The 20526-nt window shown below is 42.9% G+C and overlaps 1 protein-coding gene across 1 annotated transcript in view; it reads left to right on the forward strand.

Annotated features, from left to right (window-relative positions):
• The window catches only part of LOC126419585 (ras-like protein family member 10B), a 99035-nt gene that overhangs the window by 60301 nt on the left and 18208 nt on the right, over positions 1-20526 (forward strand). Inside the window, exon 5 of the mRNA XM_050086772.1 lies at positions 1950-2094. Within this exon, the coding sequence (XP_049942729.1) occupies positions 1950-2094 (145 nt within the window). The remainder of the gene's footprint in view (positions 1-1949; positions 2095-20526) is intronic.

Below are 20526 nucleotides of genomic sequence, written 5' to 3' on the forward strand. Positions count from 1 at the left end.
CAATGGTCCGATGTTGAACTGTATGGGAAAGTGAAGACCGGCAAACACGGCGTCAAGGTTCCGCTTGACTACGTGTGAACATCACAAAGGAGGTTGTCGTATCATCCACCAAGTACATCGTAACCCTTTTACATCTACGCCTGTCGTTCGAGAACAAGTATCATCCCACACCATTGGTCTGCGACCAGCATCCAGATGAGGGAGTTACGGTAGCATGCATTAGTTGCGTTAACACCACAACATCGACACCTGCGTTTGGAGTGGCACTGTGACTGCGAAATACGGAATGCTGATGAATGGTGTCGTATGGTGTTCAGTGACGTATCACGTTTCTGCGCTATCCTGGCTTTCCATCGTCGGCGAGTATGGCTTCAACGTGGGTATAGGTCCCATTCTTCCAATGTTTTGGAGAGGCAAAGCGGTGTTGCTCTTCGCTTCACAGTGTCAGGAGCAATCGAAGTAGTTGGTTGATTGATTTGGGGGAGGGGACCAAACAGCGAGACCATCAGTCCTGTCAAATTATTGAAGGATGGAGAATGAAGTCGGCCGTCCCCTTTCAGAGGAACGATACCGGCATTTCCCTGAGGCGATTTAGGGAAATCACAGTAAACCTGAATCAGGATTGCCGGACGCGGATTTGAACCGTTTGTACTCCCGAATGCGAGTCCAGTGTGCAAACTACTGCGCCATATTGCTCGGTGAGGAATCGAGTATGACTTCAGTTCAAGGGCGGTAGTGACTGAGAGCAATCCTCACAACGGTGGGTCACAGACATCCTGCATCCTGGTATGTTACCCCTCAAGCAACAGTTCCGTGGTATCATTATTTAATGTGACAGTGCTCGTCCACACATGGCACGTGTCATCACGGAATGTCTGTGTGACGCAGCAGCAGTCCCATGGTAAGATACCGTGGTCTGTCCCCGATAGCTCATTTGTGGAACCACTTCTGACGTCACCTTCATCCCTCTGCCATTATCCAGAATGTCAAGAACCGTTCACAACAGTTACGGGACAGCTTGCTAAGGAGAGGACACCGAATCATTGCACACATCCAGGCCAGACGGGCTGCTACATAATTCTATTAAATGAGCTCGTACCACAATTCTTTGTAAATTTAATTAGATTTTGATGTCACCGTAATAACATCATATACCCAAGGAATCCGTGAAGTTTCATCTTCTTTTCTCCTTGGCTGAATTAGTTCTTTTTTTTTTTTGCTCAAGCAGTAAATTTTAGCTGTCTGGCTGTTTTGGAACGGAGCCAGAGAGGACGATGGGCGTTCTATAAGGCTTTGATGTCACTGGATACAGAGACAAGGGCTCTGATGGAAGCGGATGAGGTAGGTAATCGGCTGCAGTCTCGGTTCTCTCCTGAAGTCACTCGTTAATACAGTGACCTCGGGGCAATCGGATGGGAAACTCGACTCTGCTCTACTCTAATCTACGTTTTGTGTCTTTAACATTTTGCCACTTCTCTTTCGTTTCTCTCTGCTTCGCAGTGTGTGCATGTTCGTCGCCTCTTTGCATGCTCTGCGGTCATCCTCTGATGCGCGGGTCTGAGTTGCGCTGCAGCGGTCGAGCAAGTCGACTTTGTTCTCTGTAGAAATAAAAATTTACACCTACTAGTACAGTAGGCTTTCACTCCCCCCCCCCCCCTCTCTCTCTCTCTCTCTCTCTCTCTCTTTCGTCTGAGACATTTTTTCCCACAATTAAGCTAAATATCCCAATCCCTTTTCTGACCAAGGTTTGCGGGAGATTTCTCTTGGCTGTGAGGCAAGTGGTGGAAAGGGTATTCTCCGTCGCAGTACTTAATCGCCCAGTATTTTCAGAACAGCCCCTGACCCTACAGTGGGTCATAAGGGATAGGGAATGAAAAGTGTCAAAAAAACCTCTGTTCTTTGTGTTCTCATGTTTGCGGCTTTTGCAGTGTTTGCTTGCTGCTTGGCAGGTGTTCGACCTGGCGGACGCGGCATCCTTCCAGTTCGCCCGCACACTTCTGGAGCAGCTGTCGGAGAGCCGCGACATGGCTGACGTCACCATCCTGGTCGTTGGCAACAAGAGCGACCTCCTTCCTGGGAGCCTGGACTCTCCAGGTTGGTACTCATCGTTTGGTAGTAGACATAATCTGGATTAAAAGTGTGCTCGACTAATGCTCGGAACATTACAAAATTTAACGGTGAAGTTTAAATTGCATGTATAGCATCTAAAACTCAGTATCTTGACGAAACAAAGCAATGACCTGAAAATAATCATTCAGGCAGCATCATGTATTGCAATAACAATACGTCTTAGGTGGGTGATTCTGAACTGCTTATGTTTCATAACAAACATCGGCGTTAGCGGTGTTATCTAGTTATAAAACATACAATCGTCTATGGTACATCCACAGCGGAGTTCAATTACTTCCTAAGTTGTCAAAGATTGAGCGTTAATCTATACACGGACATGCAGATACTGATTTAGTTTGACGCCGCATGTTGCATGCTTTGAAAACCAAACGAGTATAGAAAGAAAAGTTTCGCTACCGACGTGATCCTCAATGGACAAAAATGGCTAAGAGAAAACGAAAACCATAATCAGGTTGCCGAATATTCAGCATCTTATAAGCTTATCCTGAGCCCTACCATGTATAACCGACAGTAGACATAAATGTAACTCACCTGACAAGTAACAGTCCTGTTTCCTTAATCATCATAAAACAAGTTCACACTTCTGTTAAGTCGTTCACGTCGCCTTGTGACAAGGACGTTGGGTAGCTGAGCTCTGACTACGTACTAACACTGTAATTAACATTATTTAAATGCCCTGAGCGCCAATTCGCCTACAGTTCCATGAAATTTTAATTGGTTAATAGCCCTACACTCTATCCTAAAGCAAAAACTGGGCAACAGAACTTTAATTCTGAAACGCCAGAGCGACCGATCACGGATCATACTCTGCTGACAAATTAAGTAGTTTTCTCTCACTGGGTACAGGACGCCAAACAGTACAGGACGTAGGGACATGTGTTGGAGCGTGCTTTGGGGGAGGAGTTTAACAAACTAAGTAGCTGTAGAATTAAAATTTATTTCAAAAATGGAGCGCATTCGAACGTGGAAACGCTAGAAAATGATAATCCTGTTTTTCCATACGAGGAAACAACACAAACTTATCGATTATTTTTCAGGGATAGGACGACGGGTGTAAAGAGGAGCAACCGACACTATGTGATCAAAATTATCCGGACACTCCCAAAAACATACGTTTTTCATATTTGGCGCATTGTGCTGCCACCTACTGCTAGGTGCTCCATATCAGCGACCTCAGTAATCATTATACATCGTGAGAGAGCAGAATGGAGCGCTCTGTGGAACTCACAGACTTCGAACGTGTGGTCAGGTGACTGGGTGCCACTTGTGTCATATGTCTGTACGCAAGATTTCTACACTCTTAAACATCCGTAGATCCACTGTTTCCGATGTGAAAGTGAAATAGGAAACGTGAAGGGATACGTTCAGCACAAAGGCGTAAAGGCCGATCTCGTCTGTTGACTGACACAGACCGCCGACTGTTGAAGAGGATTGTAATTTGTAATAGAGGGACACCTATCCATTTCGCAGGATTTCCAAACTGCATCAGGATCCACTGCGTGTAGTATGATTGTTAAGCAGGAGGTGAGAAGACTATGATTTCATGCAGGAGGTGAGAAGACTATGATTTCATGCACGTATCGACGCGCAGGTCGCCGAAATGGCGTCAACTCGAAAGACCTGCACCAGGCGAACGGTCTACCCGACGGGAGGCCCTAGCCACACGACATTTCATTTTTTTCATGCACGTAAGCCCCACATCACGCCGGTAAATGTCAAACGGCCCCTCGCTTGGTGTATGGAGCGTAACATTGGACGATCACGATACACAGTGTGGCGATCCTATGGCAGGCTGTGGGTATGGCGAATTCCCGGTGAACGTCGTGTTTGTGGTCGTGTTTTTCATGCACGGGGCTTGAACCCCTTGTTGTTTTGCGTGGCACTATCACAGCACAGGCCTACATTGATGCTTTAATCATCTTCCAGCATCCCACTGTTGAAGAGCAATTCTGGGACGGCGATTGCATCTTTCAGCACGATCGAGCACCTATTCATACTGTTAATGCGCGGCCCGTGGTGGAGTGATTACACGACAGTAACATCCCTGTAATTGACTGGTCTGGACAGAGTCCTGACCTGAAACCTATAGAACACCTTTGGGATGTTTTGGAACGCTGACTTCATGCCAGGCCTCACTGACCGACATCGATACCTCTCCTCAGTGCAACACTCCGTGATGAATAGGCTGCCATTCCCCAAGAAACCATCCAGCACCTGACTGAACTACGCCTGCGAGAGTGGAAGCTGTCATCAAGGCTAAGGGTGGGCCAGCGCCATATTGAATTCCAGAATTACCGATGGACGACGCCATGAACTTGTAAGTCATTTTCAGCCAGGTGTCCGGACACTTTTAGTCACCTAGTGTGCTCGCACAGTTACACACAAAGATTCCTATATTTAGTACTTTCTATTACTAATTAAAACATCATAGCCAGGTCGTGAGTCACATTAAAAAGTACAATGGAAATCAACTGGGCATAAGTTGCGTGAAGTGCTTCGCAACCGATCAAATGCCGAATCCTGTTCCATGCGAATTTACGAGTACATAAAAACGGTTCCAAAATTGTCGCAAATGGAAATTACACACTGCTCCTGACGATGAAATTGCATCGTGACGGAGAAACATAATTCGAAATTGATCAAATTCACATCCATTATTTTCTTGATCATGGAAGAGCGACTGCTTCATGAGACTGTTTTCGTCCTTGCCTAAAACTTAAACTTCCCGTCTTCTGCATACAGAGAACGACAGAACTTGGTTGGGGTCTATTGACCAGTCCCCAAGTTGCTCCTTTCACAAGGAGCAGGCGTTTCCTGCAGTCAAAAGACAGAACAGGAATCGCCCGATTCTGTCGGCCTAAAATTTTTCTTTTTTTTTATGTCCGTCATTTTGAATGGAGGTTTTGGGGATCACGGCTGTTCACTATTGTAAGAAAATGAAACATCTAGAGCCGTCCTTATGATTATGTATTATGTTGCTACCGGTTTCGGTCTTCAGGTCTTAGTTGAGCGTTGGGACATCGTCTTCAAAATTTCAGCCTTTCAACAGAATGAAACTGTGATATCAGCACTCCAACCAACCAGCTAGGAGTGCTGACATCACAGTTACAGATAGTCTCCGCAAATCAGTTACGTTGGCCGCTGATGTAGTGTATACATGGATCGTGGTAATCCCTTCAGTATCAGCTAAGACCAGAAGATGGCGCACTGAAGTACCGACAGTGGTAGCTACAGAGTACATAACATAAGGACGACTGTGGGTGTTTCATTTTCTTACAATTCTTAAAATTTTTCATTTTGTTGAACCGCTGAAATTTTGAAGACGGTGTCACAACGCTCGTTTACGAAATGGCCAACCGCGCAGCCCCACGCCTTGGAAATGCTACCGCGTCTGGAATCACAGTGTCGCTTGGTGCGAAAATAGCGTTGAGATGCCTCCTCATGCTGCTATTGCAAAGCTTGACGAAGAGCCTGCACTTGAATGTGCCTAGCTGAGTGCATTTTTTATAACCTCCGCGTTCATTAAAAGTGATCAAGCATCCATGTTTGGGACAGGCGGCAAAAGGCACATTTTGTACTGACTGTTAGTTGTAATTAAAACGCAAAAATTCAGCTTCCCAGCATGGTGTACCTTTCTGCAACGGAAAACATGAGCGTGGAAAATGCTAGATAACGCAGGAAGAGAAAAAATATTCTGCCCAATTTAATAAGACAAATGCCATCAAAATTATATGACAGGCGCATTGATTGACGGCTTTCAAGCATAGTACAAACACTGCATTAATTGAGGTAACTTATGTCTTGAACTGACAACTGCAAGGTCCCAATATTGATGCTTCTCCACTTCATCAATGTATTTAATACTCTCAGTTTAGAAATACTGCTCAGAAAAATGCAAGTGGGTAATCAGATAGTGGTTTGAAAACTACTTTAGGAGCAGATGCCAACGTGTTCTGGTCGTTCTGGTCACGTATTCATTGAAGAGGGCCACAACGGTCAGCCTTGATCCCTCTATAGTCGGTTGTGTCGAGTAAGTACAGTTTTTATACCACCGACTTCTAGCTTTTACTCAGTCCCAGAATTGAAGATATCAATACTGTTATAGCCCAAATAAATGTTGATCTGACTTCAGTGTTCGGATGTATGCAAAACCCGGGACTTAAAACTAAATGGAAAAAGTCCAAATTAAGTTTAGTATCCATTCATAAATTAATTAGTTCACGAGTCTGCGAACAACTGCATGACGGCAACCGAGGGCCATACCGCAAAACAGTGCACAGCCTGGGCGTAGTTTTGGATGAGCACCGAAACTTAGACGAAAATGGTGTCATAATTTGCAGGAACACATCCGCATGTACGTTCTCCAACAATTTCTGGTCATATTTCCATAAGATACGAAGCGAAAAATCACGCGTTGTACCGAACATCCAATAATGTGATCCAACCCAATAGGGCACGAGAATTAAAACTCTACGCAATCAGAACAAATCGTGTACGTTTGTCTGCGTTACATTTGCAAATGGTGTACTCGACCATATCACTGCTTCACGCTCCCAGTTTGGTTGGTTGTTGTCTGACAGGTTATGTGACTACCATACGCTGTATTACATCATTCGCTCCTATACTGCTCTTTGTGAACAATGACCTGTCAACCTCATAACTCCCCCAACCCTGCCCTCAACCGCACCTTCCACAATTAAATTCTGTTTGGAGTTTTCCACTGTAAAACTGCAAAACAAATGCTCCCACCTTTCCCAGTTACACTTACTTCACTTTTCATTTCTCAGTCCGTCACTTCATTTTCTGTTCTCCAATCTTCATTATTAGTATCTGATTACATTTCTATTTGCCTCCATCTTTCCTATTTGCCTCGGTCTTCAATAGCACCGCTAATGTTCACGGCTGCAGGCGCTCATGATATAAATCTACCTTCCTACAATTCGTCTGAATTGTTCTACATTTTCAGAACGAAGGAAACATTATTTCTTCATGCTACAGCTACTTCTGTTTCCACTACTTACTAGTTTCTAAATGTTACTCTGCATCATAATCAGATAAAACGATTTTCTTTACGAATATAAAATACACTGAATGACTTTTTAGATTCTAGAGAGGACCTGATCTTGTCAGCAGAAGTAAATAAAACAAGCGTGACAACATGAAAAATAGCGTCAAACTGGGTCATACAAGTCACAAGAAGTAATTGAGCAAAGGGAGTTGCAGGCCAATGATTTATGACTCCCTCCCCCCTTTGTCACATCCAAGGTCTTCCACATCCCCCATTCCCTCCCGCCTCTCCTAACAGGTCGCTATCCAATTCATTACCCATTATCACTACAATTTATTATCCAGTTATGTCAGGCTGTGTATGTTATTTGGGTATTTATAGCCATAATTTACGATCCAAATGGCTGTCGCAATGAAACACGGCTGCCCTGATTTATGTCTGACACCATGTCGTCAGAGTGACATACTCAAATGTAAAAATCGGAATAAATTAAAAAGAATAAAGTGATATAGCTCGCATATTGCATGGTTAATGCCTTGGGACCACGAGCCGTAATATTTATGGTTGGTGATAGCAGACTCTACTGGATTTAAACAAAGCGTAGACCTAGTATCTTTCTGTGCATACACGATGTAGCAAAACAAGGCAGCTAGCGGTAACAGTGCCGCATGACTGCAAGCATTTTCTTCCTCCGTACAAAGCCAGACACATCCTCAGGCTGGTGGCTCTATTGCTCAGCGACACATACTTGTTCCTTGCGCGGTTGGCTCGGTGGTGTGCGGCGCTTAATTTGTTTATTCAGGTGAGCTAAGTCTGTTGGCGCAGCGGAGCCGCGTAGTGGACCGGCCAGCAGTTCGATTTCCCCAGGCGCTCAGTATACACAGCCGCTCTGGGGCGGATCTCGCGTGTGGTCCGTGCACTCCCAGCCGTCGACTGCCTCTGTGAATGGTGGGTCCGGGGCGCTGGTTTTTTCGATGCACGCAAATAGTCGCTTCATAGTTTAAAATGTTATACAAAGCGTCGCTGGACCTGATAAATTGTCTCGTTTGAGCACAAACCGTTCACGAGCTCTTTACAGTGCCCACAATTGTGACGTTAATAAAAGTTTCCTGACTCGTGTGTAACTAATGAAATAAAACACACCAGTAACTGTTTTAACAAGCAAATAATTTTGCATTTTGAGTTTCTCACCATTTTATACTATTCATTGCGCGCAGTGGCCGAGCGGTTCTAGGCGCTACAGTCTGGAACCGCGCGACCGCTACGGTCGCAGGTTCGAATCCTGCCTCGGGCATGGATGTGTGTGATGTCCTTAGGTTAGTTAGGTTTAAGTAGTTCTAAGTTCTAGGGGACTGATGACCTCAGAAGTCAAGTCCCATAGTCCTCAGAGCCATTTGAACCATTTTTTTCATTGCGCTGGCGACGTCTTGATATTGACCTGAAGCATAGTTTTTTTCATGTAACACTACTAGATAAATGTCTAGAGCTACCCAAAAATTACAGCCACATCGGGTCATAAACTATAGCGAAAAAAATCCTAAATGAACATTCACATCCTGCGCTAATTTTGTAATGAGTTACAGAGCTAGCATAGTAAACTCTCTAATAAATTTGAAGCTAGATAAACACAAGATCTGCCCTGCAAACAACAGGATAACTCCCCTGGGTAATTATTTAGGACCTAAATAAACACAGTAAAATTGGCTTACAATAGAGAGGTTGGAATGCGAGGGAAAGTGAACTTGAAACTGACAGATGGGGAGGAAAAAAATTCCGAAATTTGTGGTAAGGTCTCATGGGACCAACCTGCTGGGGCCATCGGTCCTCGAGATTAAGCACCACTTAATCTAACTTAAACTAACTTACACTATGGACAACGACACACTTATGCCCGAGGGAGGACTCGAACCTCCGACGGGGGAAGCCGCGCGAGCCGTGACAAAGCTTTCTAGACCGCGTGGCTACCCCGCGGGGCGATGGGGGCGGGAGCCGTAAATTACTGATCTTAAAATCCCTTTGCTCCATTTTTCGTGAAATACAGTCAAGGTTTTTGACAAGGGATTTTTTGCTCAGAATGAAGGAGATGGTGTTTTAATGGCTTGGAGAACATATGTAAATCACAACCTGTCAAGTTGGCAAACTGGTCGTGAACTGCACACTTCAAAAAATCTTGTACGCACAGTACTTCTGGAACAGAATTACGCTCCCATAAAAAAAGGATGTTCGTTGCTTGTGTTAATAAAAAATTAACGTTCAGTTCAGACCATGAAAATATTCAAATTAGTATTAACTACACTCTACATAAATTAGACACCTACAGGTCCGGAACATGCCAGTATATTGCGTCACTTACATCATTGAAGCATACCTGCAGAATAACAGGAATGCAAACAACGTACAGAAAAGTTCTGAAGCTGGAAGTCACACCGCCAAGGAATTAATACATGCGGAATTACAAATATAAAGGATATCACAGAGAGTTGGTAATGCACTAAAGAAATGGATTACGTATATAATTCACAAAACGAACATTACTCATGCAAACACTATTCTCTAAACAACACCTAACTTAGACGAATTGCAAGTTGCAGCCATGAGATTCTTCTGTAACAACAAATACTTATACGAAGTATGTTAAAAAGCGAAAGAACTTTTGGTATTTATGCATTTATCACAGTAGCTTCTCACTTTGCCACGCAGTTTTGGAAAGCCTTTTTTGGGAATGATCTTCATTGCTTCTGGCGTATTCTCCATAATGTTATTAGTAGCATGAAAGCGTCACGCTTTCGACACTGATTTTAATTTTCTAAAAAAATAATAACACGATGGGTTAGCATACAGAACCTGGAGGGGGGCACAAATATTGTTAGTGAATGAAGATGAGTGAACAGTGTAAAAATGACGGCAAACTACTTTATTTTACATAACATCTGTCTCAGTTTTTGAATATTATTGTACAACAATTGCAAAAAACATACAGAGTAATTGTGAGTGGAGGTGTAACGTTGGGGCAAAAACTTCTGATTTATGATACCATTGATATCGAATATTGATTTTTCCTATCACTCCTACATCGGATCAAGAGGGGCCGGCCAGAGTGGCCGTGCGGTTCTAGGCGCTACAGTCTGGAACTGAGCTACCGCTACGGTCGCAGGTTCGAATCCTGCCTCGGGCATGGATGTGTGTGATGTCCTTAGGTTAGTTAGGTTTAAGTAGTTCTAAGTTCTAGGCGACTGATGACCTCAGATGTCAAGTCCCATAGTGCTCAGAGCCATTTGAACCATTTGATCAAGAGGGTCGCAATTCTTTTTCCTGTAATAACTGCTGCAACTCTATTTTATGATCCTTCATATGAATTTTCCAACTTCTACTTCTTGAACGTGTGTCCTGCAGATTATATTTGGTACGTATTTGGCGTTTTCTCATCAAACGAAGAAAAAAAATAAATCTATACATCAATGTATGTATATTGATTTCTCTTTAAACACGATGAGACGCACCAATTCACACCCACATATGTTCTCGTCGTTGTCCGATTGTCGCATGACGATTGACATGTCACATATCCTTAGTTTTCTGATGGTGAGTGCCAACAATTGAAGCCGAAGGCCTTCCTGTTCCAATCTTCGAATTGCGGTTGCATATATTAGCTTCCATCGTCTTAATTGGCGTCTTTCACTTTCTCTCTTTCGGCCTACGTTGCTCAGGAGACTTCTGGTTTTCTAGTTTGTCCTCCAGTTTTTTTTTCCTTTTTCTTTTTCTTTTGAGGACTTCCAGTTAAAATCTCTGGATGTTGTTTGGGTTTTCTTTTTCGTTTCTCAGCTTTGTTTTGGCCTTCTGAAGATGGTATTATGATTAGCGCCTCAATGTTTAGATTAGACTACGTTTCGATTGAGAAGCGATTTCAGTTTCTTTCGGCAGAGTCACAGGAGCCAAATGGTAGGCGATGTGCTCATTGGCTCATCACTGTCCATGGCTGTTTATGGAATTTCATCATGTTGTAACATGATTTAAGGATGCAAGTAATCTCTAACTGTGAATGTATGTGGGTAAATAGGAAACAGAGAAACAGCATTTCCATCAGTGGCTACTTTGGAATTCGCAGTGTTAAACAACAAACAATATGATACTAGATTATTTTATGCTGTTAGGAGGATCTGATTTTGATATCACATTCACGTCGAAAAGCAGATTTAGAAGGCAAACGCAATGAAGCTGAAGCTGTCAGAAGCTGAAGCCAATGAGCTGTCCATCAACGGCTGAAGCCAAAGAATCTTTTATGGTGGATGGAGAGCATAATTATGCCGTTATCACGACATAAATCATGCGACTGTAGAAAGAGATTTTCTCTCTGCGGCGGAGTGTGCGCTTATGTGAAATTTCTTGGCAGATTAAAACTGTGTGCCGGACCGAGACTCGACTCGGGACCTTTGCCTTTCGCGGACGAGTGCTCTACCATCTGAGCTACCCAAGCGCGACTCACGACCATTCTCACATTCTCAGATGGTAAAGCACTTGCCCGCGAAAGGCAAAGGTCCCTGGTTCGAGTCTCGGTCCGGCACACAGTTTTAATCTGCCAGGAAGTTTCAAAACAGCGAACACTTCGCTGCAGAGTGAAAATCTCATTCTGGAAACATCCCCCAGGCTGTGGCTAAGCTATGTCTTCGCAATATCCTTCCTTCCAGGAATGTTAATACTGCAAGGTTCGCAGAAGAGCTTCTGTGAAGCTCGGAAGGTAGGAGACGAGGTACTGTCAGAATTGAAGCTGTGAGGAAGGGGCGTGAGACGTGCTTGGGTAGCTCATGCGATAGAGCACTTGTCCGCGAAAGGCAAAGGTCCCGAATTCGAGTCTCGGTCCGGCACACAGTTTTAATTAGCCAGGAAGTTTCATGCGACTAAGTTGGCATGGCTACCATGGTTGTCCAGTACCAAATTCAGCCTACTGTCTACACCAGCCCTTGAGTGGAGAATGAAGTGCTTACGCTAAGTAAGGAATAAACCTTCGTTTCGTTATGAGTAGAACTATACAACGCTCATAGGGCCATCGTTTGGAGCCCCCTGCAGCGTTCATGCAGCAAATTACGGTTATTATTTTCCGTCGTTACCAGGTAACGACAGAGCCAATTCTTTTTTTCGCTCTATCTGACATTTTCCAGGGTCTTGAACAGTTATCACCCCGTATCGCCCATGTTAAAAACAAGACCCAGTGTGAAGGCAGATCTTGTCATCACACCTCCCAAGTGGTAAAAGAATACGTTTACTTCCTATCGGTTAAATGCTGTAAGCCAGTAGATACTGATTGCTTCTGGCTTTCGGACACTTAAAGGATTCCTTTTCTTTGTCTCGACATATGCAAAAGCCACTCTATGGACATGTATGCGCGTTAGTCAGAGACAAATATTGTCCATCAACATTAATCGTTCAGCCAAAGCTGTCTTCTGCTTTTCAGCTGAGAAGTGGTCCTCTTGATATCTCCTTAAATTTTCTGTCACGCAGTGTTGGGAATGGAATATTAAACTTTTTGCTCAGTGCTTTTATGGAATGCCATTCGTTGATGAATAAAATCGGCTGTTGCAGCCTTTCATCAGTCCGTTCTCCACTGGTAGTAGTCCTTTCCCGCTCCTTACACAATTGAAAGAGAATACTGTTTCCTGCACTCTACTACAGCTGAAAGTCGTACAGATATGAGAGATCAACGCATTAGTATTTAAGTCTGTGAAGGGTTGTGCCGATCACTTAGTCGGAGCAACCCAACAAAAATGCTACAGAATTATAGAACTTAACACTACAAAAAGATAGTTTGAAAACATAAACTTTAGTGATGATGCAAACATTACAACTATACACATTATGTGATCAAAAGTATTCGGACACCTGGCTGAAAATAACTTAAAACTTCGTGGCGCCCTCCACCGGTAATGCTGGAATTCAAAGATAGTGTTTGCCCACCCTCAGCCTTGATGACAGCTTCCATTCTCGTAAGCAGCGTTCAATCAGGTGCTGGAAGGTTTCCTGGGCAATTGCAGCCCATTCTTCACGGAGTGCTGCTCTGAGGAGAGGTATCGATGTCGGTCAATAAGGCCTGGCACGAAGTCGGCGTTCTAAAACATCCCAAAGGTGTTCTATAGCGTTCAGGTCAGGACTCTGTGCATGCCAATCCATTGCAGGGCTGTTATAGTCGTGTAACCACTCCGCCACAGGCCGTGCATTATGAATAGGTGCTCGATCGTGTTGAGGGATGCAATCGCCATCCTCGAGTTGCTCTTCAACAGTGGGAAGTAAGAAGGTGCTTAAAGCATCAATGTAGGCTTGTGCTGTGATAGTGCGAAGCAAACCAAAGGGGGCAATCCCCTTCCATAGAAAACAGGACCACACCGTAACACCACCGCCTCCGAATTTTACTGCTGGCATTATACAGAGTGGCAGATGACGTTCACCGGGCATTCGCCATATCCACATACTGCCATCGCCACATTGTGTACCATGATTCGTCACTCAACACAACGTTATCCACTGTTCAATTGTCAATGTTTACCGTCCATACACCAAGCAAGACGTCGTTTGGCATTTATTTGCGTGATGTTTGGCCTATGAGCAGCCGCTCGACCATGAAATCCAAGGTGTCTCACCTCCCGCCTAACTGTCATAGTACTTGCAGTGGATCCCAAAGTGGTTCAAATGACTCTAAGCACTATGGAACTTAACATCTGAGGTCATCAGTCCCCTAGGCTTAGAACTACTTAAACCTAACTAACCTAAGGACATCACGCACATCCACGCCCGACGCAAAATTCGGACCTACGACCGTAGCAGCAGCTCGTTCCGGACTGAAGCGCCTAGAACAGCTCGGCCACAGCGGACGGCTGCAGTGGATCCTGATGCAGTTTGGATATCCTGTGGGATAGTCTGGATAGATGTCTGCCTATTACACATTACTACCCTCTTCAACTGTCGGCGGTCTCTGTCAATCAACAGACGACGTCAGCCTGTACGCTTTTGTGCTGTACGTGTCCCTTCACGTGGACCTAAGGATGTTTAGGTGTGTGAGAATCTCGCTTACAGATGTACGAAACAAGTGACACACAATCATCTGACCACGTTCGAAGTTCGTGAGTTACGCAGAGTGCCCCATTCTGCTCTCTGACGATGTCTGATGACTACTCAGGTCGCTGATATAGAGTACCTGGCAGTGGATGACAGCATAATGCTGTCAATATGAAAAACGTATGTTATTGGTGGCGTCGGGATAGTGTATGTAGGATTAGGTCATTAAAAGTGCACGAGGAAATGTTACTTACGTTGCTTCGAAGATATGAAGAAATAATAAGGAATTGGTTTGAAAATCAATTGCGTACACCACTGCAACAACAATATGAAATATGGTTAGTGGTCAATTGTAGTTAGTTCAGTGCTCAACCGGGTAGAGCGCAGAGCAGGGATTACTGACAACATAGATGGGGCTTTTCGCTGATCGGTGCCACACCACTCTCTGGTATAGTATTTTAATTTTGTTTTTTTGACAAGTCTAGTACAAAAATGAGTTGTATCAAAATGAGGAACAGATCTTCATGGTCACTGAAAGAAGTCAGTACACGTTAGAGAAGTTAATAACAGATAAAATTTAGATGAATAAACTGCTCCGTATCTTTATGTACTTTTACGTGATTTATTATATTCCTTATTACAGAAAATTTCCATATATTATAATATAAATTATTTTTGCAGATTAACATGTTTATTTGTGTGAAAACTGTCTCTGCATTTTCTATAAAAGATACGTATGCTAAAAACAGCTTATTATGGCTATTCCTTTCTGCAAAGGGAATAATAATTGAATACGGCCAGTAAAACATGATGAACCACAGCTTACCATTTACATTCACTGTACGCTTTTTTTTCGAATTTTCTTAAAATTATTGGCACATTACTTACACGAAAAATTTTCTCCCGATAGCATAATGAAATATATTGAAGTATCTCAAGTTTCAATATGGGCATAATGATTTAATGTACTCTCGTCTACGTACCCTTACGTCAATGTTTTAGTAGCGACGTTGATCTAACATCCTGAAAACCCTCTCTAGCCAGAAAAAATACCGAATAATTTACTAATGTTTCACATTTTCCTGTTATCTCTTGAGATATTGGTTCTATATTTTCTTTTCTGTCGATTATACGTTTAGAATATGCGCAAGTTGATTCCGCAAGTGAATGTCCCATACCTTTAAAACCGTTTCTGGCTATGAGTGCTGAGTGGTACTTTCCTGCAGGACTTTTTTTCGATGCACGCAGCTCCAGCTTTCTTCTTGTATGCTCTCTAATTGAATGGCTGCTTATAAAGCGGTCGGCTATCTGACAGAGCCTGTCCCGCTAAGCAGTGAGCGAAGCCAATTAACTTACCTCCGTCTCCCTGACGACTGCCGGCAGCAGGTGGCTCGGGAAAGGGGTTCAGTAATCAAAGTTAAATAACTTTTTCCGTTTAATTTACGGAATTCTTAATTTTATAAATATCGAATTAATTCTAAAGGAACGATGTCCGTTATACGCTATGTCGCACCGATAGGACAGAAGGTCTAGAACACTTATTATGATTAATTCCATCTGTAATAGTGGCCCTAAATGTAAATTTAATGGCGATTTCTTTTCAAGCAGAATGACAGAATTTTGATTCGGGACAAATGCAAATTGACTACCGTTACGCACTCGCGATAAAAGTAGCTACAGTTTGCAAGGATCCCTTGTTATGATGGCGATACAACTGCGACCAATAAATAAATCTGGTCACCATGGGATAATGGGCTCTGCTGTCGCTATTGGAATCTGTATCACAGGAGCACCTTCATGTGAACTGGACCTGAATACCTTCCACGACACATAGGTGATGTTGATGCGTTTTTTGCCTCTAGTTCTTGGAGCTGCTGAGGAGTTCTCTTTTAGCGAAATGTGGCATTTGACAGAAATAGACAATGAGTGTGAATTCTTTCTATACGTCAAGGATGCCATTAAATCACCAATTATTGCAACCACGGCATTTCCAAAGTTTAGGTAAAGATTCCCGTCTGAACAGTTAGTAATTAACTCGCAGGCTAATTAATTGAAATGACCGAGGAACGCAACAAAGCGAGTAATTTTAGAGCTAGTAATTTCTTTAGCAGCTTGTCTTATTCTATGTATATTAACTATTTGTCTCACAATTATAAGAGACAAACTATAAGGCACCATTTTAAGCTCTTCGTTACTTTTTATGTGCTATTGCACAGGTTTCATTAGTGGAGTCCCTGTGTCATACTGTTTTGTTCGATCCGCGATAGGAGTATTTCAACATCAGCTGTCATCCAAAAATTTACTCGAGTTCTCGAAATATTTTTACATCTTACTTGAGGCTACGTAAGAATTCCTCGAATCGCGACAACATATCAACACTAAACTACTCGATGACCGCCACTGAATTAATCGATTGGAGTGACAGTTACACAATTCAAGGGATTTAATAATCTAAAGCATATAATTCTGTAGTAAGGCGACCTCTGACTTTTTTTTGTCTTGGTAGCACCTCTGCCTGTCGTTGTGTTATTCAAACTGGACGTAGACAAGACGGCGGTGCCAGTCTGCCTTCGACTGGGGCCGAAATTTGATATTTCGAATATGCGGTAGAACTGACACCTCTTCTAGTGAGTTTGAGCAGCGTATCTTCGGGACAATGGATCTTTCAACGTCTGTCACATCTTTATGGTTGGTACAAGTGGGATGAACAGAGCTTCAGACGTATGTCACTGCCGTGTTAAGGAAAGAAGGAAGGAAGGAAGGAAGAGAGGGAGGGAGGAAGACGACTGTTGGAATGTCGCGTTTACGACCAAGTCTGAAAGACGGTGCACAAGGTTTGGTTTGTGAGAGATGGAAAAGTAAATCGACCGCGTCCTTTTCAAAGAAATCATCGTGCAAAAGGAAAATAATGAGATACGCAGATCTCAAGGCCAGATGGGAATTTGAACCACAGTCTTGCGGAATACGTTCCCAATGTCTTACAACTGCGCTACCTTACTCCGTCTTTGTGCTGCAAAATCATGAGACATATGTATGCTGAGTGCATAAAATATTAGTCACTTCACCAAAAGGATACGTTGCTCTGTTTTGGACGCTTTAGATTGTGTTCAGGATCGACAGGAAGTGCAAAATGGCTAAGAAGGGATGGCTAGAGGACAAATGTAAGGATGTAGAGGCTTGTCTCACTAGGGGTAAGATAGATACTGCCTACAGGAAAATTAAAGAGACCTTTGGAGAGAAGAGAACCACTTGTATGAATATCAAGAGCTCAGATGGCAACCCAGTTCTAAGCAAAGAAGGGAAGGCAGAAAGGTGGAAGGAGTATATAGAGGGTTTATACAAGGGCGATGTACTGGAGGACAATATTATGGAAATGGAAGAGGATGTAGATGAAGATGAAATGGGAGATAAGATACTGCGTGAAGAGTTTGATAGAGCACTGAAAGACCTGAGTCGAAACAAGGCCCCGGGAGTAGACAACATTCCATTAGAACTACTGATGGCCTTGGGAGAGCCAGTCGTGACAAAACTCTACCATCTGGTGAGCAAGATGTATGAGACAGGCGAAATACCCACAGACTTCAAGAAGAATATAATAATTCCAATCCCAAAGAAAGCAGGTGTTGACAGATGTGAAAATTGCCGAACTATCAGTTTAATAAGTCACAGCTGCAAAATACTAACGCGAATTCTTTACAGACGAATGGAAAAACAGGTAGAAGCGGACCTCGGGGAAGATCAGTTTGGATTCCGTAGAAATGTTGGAACACGTGAGGCAATACTAACCTTGCGACTTATCTTGAAAGATTAAGAAAAGGCAAACCGACGTTTCTAGCATTTGTAGACTTAGAGAAAGCTTTTGACAACGTTAACTGGAATACTCTCTTTCAAATTCTGAAGGTGGCAGGGGTAAAATACAGGGAGCGAAAGGCTATTTACAATTTGTACAGAAACCAGATGGTAGTTATAAGAGTCGAGGGGCATGAAAGGGAAGCAGTGGTTGGGAAAGGAGTGAGACAGGGTTGTAGCCTCTCCCCGATGTTATTCAATCTGTATATTAAGCAAGCAGTAAAGGAAAAAAAAAGAAAAATTCGGAGTAGATATTAAAATCCATGGAGAAGAAATAAAAACTTTGAGGTTCACCGATGACATTGTAATTCTGTCAGAGACAGCAAAGGAATTGGAAGAGCAGTTGAACGGAATGGACAGTGTCTTGAAAGGAGGATATAAGATGAACATCAACAAAAGCAAAACGAATGGAATGTAGTCAAATCGGGTGATGCTGAGGGGATTAGATTAGGAAATGAGACACTTAAGGTAGTAAAGGAGTTTTGCTATTTAGGGAGTAAAATAACTGATGATGGTCGAAGTAGAGACGATATAAAATGTAGACTGGCAATGGCAAGGAAATCGTTTCTGAAGAAGAGAAATTTGTTAACATCGAGTATAGATTTAAGTGTCAGGAAGTCTTTTCTGAAAGTATTTGTATGGAGTGTAGCCATGTATGGAAGTGAAACATGGACGATAACCAGTTTGGACAAGAAGAGAATAGAAGCTTTCGAAATGTGGTGCTACAGAAGAATGCTGAAAATAAGGTGGATAGATCACGTAACTAATGAGGAGGTATTGAATAGGATTGGGGAGAAGAGAAGTTTGTGGCACAACTTGACTAGAAGAAGGGATCGGTTGGTAGGACATGTTTTGAGGCATCAAGGGATCACAAATTTAGCATTGGAGGGCAGTGTGGAGGGTAAAAATCGTAGAGGGAGACCAAGAGATGAATACACTAAGCAGATTCAGAAGTATGTAGGTTGCAGTAGGTACTGGGAGATGAAGAAGCTAGCACAGGATAGAATAGCATGGAGAGCTGCATCAAACCAGTCTCAGGACTGAAGACCACAAGAACAACAACATATTGTGTTCTAGGGAATGTTGAAAAGTAATGCCTCCGAAATGTTTATGTGAAAACGCTTAAAGCTTTCCAAACAAAACAAACGTTACTAACATTCTACATATTTATTCTTCATGTCTGTATATTCATTTCCATACATAGTCACCATGACAAGGAATATATTTCTGCCAATGACGGACCAGCTTGTTGACAGCTTCACTGTAGAATGTTTTACTTCGTTGAGCGAACCAAATCCTAACCTCTGCTTGCACTCCTTCATCACTGTGAAAGTTACACTCAGGAAGGTGTCCTTTCAGCTTTGGAAACAGATGAAAGTCAGTAAGGCCAAACCGTGACTGTATACAAGATGATGGATGACAGTGAATCAAAGGCGCAGGACTGTTCCAGATGTAGCGGTGCTCGTGTATGGCCTGGCACTATAATACTGAAAGAGACGGTGCTCCACGTGTGGAGGAACCTTTCGAAACTCGATTACTCTGTATCTTACGCACTAACAGAGTTACGTTACACGTAACAACATTACACGCTACAGTTAGGTGCTTTCTAGCGGCATAGGGATACAAATACGTATACGCGAAGAACAAAGATATAGAATTAGTTGTTGTAGTGATCTTCAGTCATGAGACTGGTTTGATGCAGCTCTCCGTGCTACTCTATCCTGTGCAAGCTTCTTCATCTCCCAGTACCTACTGCAACCTATATCCTTCTGAATCTGCTTAGTGTATTCATCTCTTGGCCTCCCTCTACTATTTTTACCCTTCACACTACCCTCCAGTACTAAATTGGTGATCCCTTGATGCCTCAGAACATGTCCTAGCAACCGATCCCTTCTTCCAGTCAAGTTGTACCACAAACTCCTCTTCTCCCCAATTCTATTCAATACCTCCTCATTAGTTATGTGATCTACCCATCTAATCTTCAGCATTCTTCTGTAGCACCACATTTCGAAAGCTTCTATTCTCTTCTTGTCTACACTGTTTAGTGTCCACGTTTCACTTCCATACAAATACTTTCAGAAACGACTTCCTGACACTTAAATCAATACTCAATGTTAACAAATTTCTCTTCTTCAGAAACGCTTTCCTTGACATTTTATATCCTCTCTACTTCGACCATCATCAGTTATTTTGCTCCCCAAATAGCAAAACTCCTTTACTACTTTAAGCGTCTCATTTCCTAATCCAATTTCCTCAGCGTCACCCGACGTAATTCGACTACATTCCATTATCCTCGTTTTGTTTTTGTGGATGTTCATCTTATACCCTCCTTTTAAGACACTGTCCTTTCCGTTCAACTGCTCTTGCAAGTCCTTTTTATTTTATTTATTTATTTATTTATTTATTGTTCCGTGGGACCAAATTAAGGAGAAGTCTCCATGGTCATGGAACGAGTCAATACATGAAATTATAACACGATATTAGAAACAGATAAA

This window comes from Schistocerca serialis, chromosome 9 (assembly GCF_023864345.2).
Source record: "Schistocerca serialis cubense isolate TAMUIC-IGC-003099 chromosome 9, iqSchSeri2.2, whole genome shotgun sequence".
NCBI classification, from domain to species: Eukaryota; Metazoa; Arthropoda; class Insecta; order Orthoptera; family Acrididae; genus Schistocerca; species Schistocerca serialis.